Source organism: Camellia sinensis, chromosome 1, assembly GCF_055761805.1.
Source record: "Camellia sinensis isolate YWXY chromosome 1, ASM5576180v1, whole genome shotgun sequence".
Taxonomy (NCBI): Eukaryota; Viridiplantae; Streptophyta; class Magnoliopsida; order Ericales; family Theaceae; genus Camellia; species Camellia sinensis.
The window spans coordinates 148,934,384-148,937,152 of NC_138961.1; the positions used below are offsets into that span (position 1 = coordinate 148,934,384).

General features: G+C 43.3%; 1 protein-coding gene across 1 annotated transcript; it reads right to left on the reverse strand.

The window, feature by feature from the left end:
• Positions 1 to 255: 255 nt before the first annotated feature.
• Positions 256 to 579, reverse strand: LOC145820296 (large ribosomal subunit protein eL38z/eL38y). The gene has a single exon (XM_082915469.1). It carries the CDS (start codon positions 577 to 579, stop codon positions 256 to 258), a length of 324 nt encoding a protein of 107 aa, XP_082771595.1.
• Between the last annotated feature and the right edge of the window lie 2,190 nt (positions 580 to 2,769).

The window sequence follows — 2,769 nt, forward strand, 5'->3', positions numbered from 1 at the left end:
GTTGCTTTTCAAAAAAAAATGGAGTAAAATAAATATAAAACAAAGGAAAAGAAAGAAAGAGGATAGGTGGGAGAGTGGGTCACAGTCACATGGGAGAGAGAATCTGTTTGAGAGAGAGAGAGTGGGTGATAGCAACCATCACAAACAAGTGCCTTTTTTTTTTTTTTTTTTTAATAAAATCTGATAAGTTGCAAAAGCACAACTCTAAATAAACAAGGCCTTCAGATTACGCTTCCAACTCCATCTCAACTTGATTCACAGGTCTTGCACGCTCAAACCTGGAGGAAGGGATTGCTTCAACTTGTCAGCCTTCTCTGAGTCAAACACACAGAGTGTGTAGAGGTACTTGGAGCAACGAACCTTGAACTTCGCAACTTCTTTGCTCCTTTTGATTTTCACAGAATGTGCATCCTTCCTTCTGGCAGTGAGAAGGAAGTCCTTGATCTCATGGATTTGCTTGGGCATTTCGGTTTTGAGGGCTGCTCTCTTCGTTGAAGATGAAGCAAGCATAATCCAAAACCCTAGGTCTTCACGCAGTCGGGTTTGCGAACGAAGGCAGATCGGAACATGTCTTGCCATGGTAGAGAAGCTGAGGTTGATTTGGGTCTGAATATGGCGCAAGTGGCGAAGCCGGTCTTGGCGAAGAGGACGGAGGTGAGCTGAATGAGCCAGCTCGACTCGCCGGTGAAGCCGTGGACGACGGCGATTATTCCGATGATTCAGTTATGGGATTTGTGGCAGCGGATGGAAGGTATGAGTAGAGGTCCGGCGGGCGGCCAAAACGAGACTGCCGCCCGCCAGTGAAGCAGAATGACTAAGTTGTTAACTTAGCTCTGATACCATGTTAAAATTGATGTTTTTATTGATTGATTTCTGATTGATTTATTGATACATTTTCTGTCTATTACAAATGGTTCCTTATATAGATGTAAGTGTAGTGGATGGTGTGTAGTGGATGGTGATAGTGGTGTAGTGGGTTAGGTTTAGTGGAGTAGGTGAGGGGGTAGTGGTGTAGTGGGTTAGGTTTAGTGGAGTAGGTGAGGTGGTAGTGGTGGTAGGTGATGGTAAATTCTAACAATATATATATATATATATATATATATCCTAAGAGTCAAAACATTTTCTGTAAATCAACCATTGTATAGCTCTATCAATAACAGTTTTTATGTTGGCTCGATTAGAAGAATATTTCTTAAACATCCACTAATTATGACTTTGGATTAAGTTTTATAAAATCACTTTCAAAATGTAGACCTTCTGGATAATTGGTTTGATGTAAATCCAATCTTTGTAATCTTTTATTTGCGCGTGCGCAAACAAAGACAAACTAAAATACTTTTGAAATTGGAACCAAGAAATCAAGAATTTGATATTATATTTTTGAAGAATAACAAAATATGAATCACAACAAGAGACAGTGCTAGTTCTACAAAATTTACTTGCAGTAATGTCTCGGATAAAATTTGATCACACAATTAATCAACCTAATCTAAGAAGATTGCCTCAATTTGAATATCAAGGAATGAAGTTGGCACCTTCAGATAAATCAACCGAGTTGTGGGGATATATTTTCTGAATACCAACACGTGGCATGGTGACGCCGACATGTCAGCCGAGGTGCCACGTGTCGTCATAGTTAAGCCGAGATGATCTCGGAGTTGCCGAGGTTATCCCCGAAGATATCGGAATTCAAGATAAGCAGATAAGGGACAAGAGTCCTAAGACAAAGAGGGGACTTAACCAAGATAAAACTCTTAAGGGAGTTTATCTTTATCTCTTAAAGAGTCCAAAGTAAGCACTAAATTGGAGTTCATAGAAGTCATACTTCTAGTGGGACTTGGGTTGAGTATATTATAAAATAGAGGCACCCCCGTGGGTCTAAGGTATGCAATTTGTGTTTTGAGTATTAAGTTTTGCACTTGATTATCTTTGAGAGATATACTGACTTGATCGTCGGAGTGCCCCCGGGTGGAAGAACCACCGCCGGAGCCTTTTCTTTCTGTTTCAGGTTGCTGAAGCCATCTATTCTGCCTGTGCTCTCCAGTTGATCACTAAGCAGGCAGTGTGGTCAGGTTTTCACCCACACAATTTGGCGCCGTCTGTGGGAACGAAGGAAGAATAGATGGCCAGTAACGGACAGCAGGAAAATATTGGGGATGACGCTCCCGCTGGGAGTGGCAGACCAATTGACCTTGACATTGAAGGAGACAACCACAATACAGAAGCCCGTAACCAGGGTCACAGAGAGAAAGACGTCATCCAGGAAGGTGACACGTCAAAAAGGACAAACCAAGGAAAGTACTACAATGAAGATAACCTCCAGGTATGGAGGGACAGATGCCTACGGAGGGATGAGGAAGTAAAAGAATTGGCGAACAAGTTGGCAGACCTTCAGTCAGTCGTCAACTTCATGATGCAAAATAATGTTATGCAGCCACCATACCCGCTGCAAGATACGCCGATGCCAGCAACCAACGCCCAGAAGGGCGGAAGAAAAACAATACCCAACGTCCCTCAGCATACCAGGAGCGGAAGGCATTCTCACCGGCCTTCCAGGGAGGTCGGACGAGAAGAACCGAGGCAAAAGGAGTCCCAAAGGACGCACCACACGAAGAATCCAGAGCCCAAAGAACATCGGCATGTTCAAAGGCAAGCACTCTGCTTTGACACAACCCATGGAGAAAAATCCAAACGGGCCCACCACGAGGACGAAAGCAGTGTACCAAAAAGACTAAAATCCATAGACAGCCGAGCTCCAGGAAGGAGCAA

Bases quoted from the DNA above. Each gene is read 5' to 3' on its own strand.
- LOC145820296 (XM_082915469.1), bottom strand. From the start codon at position 579: ATGGCAAGACATGTTCCGATCTGCCTTCGTTCGCAAACCCGACTGCGT.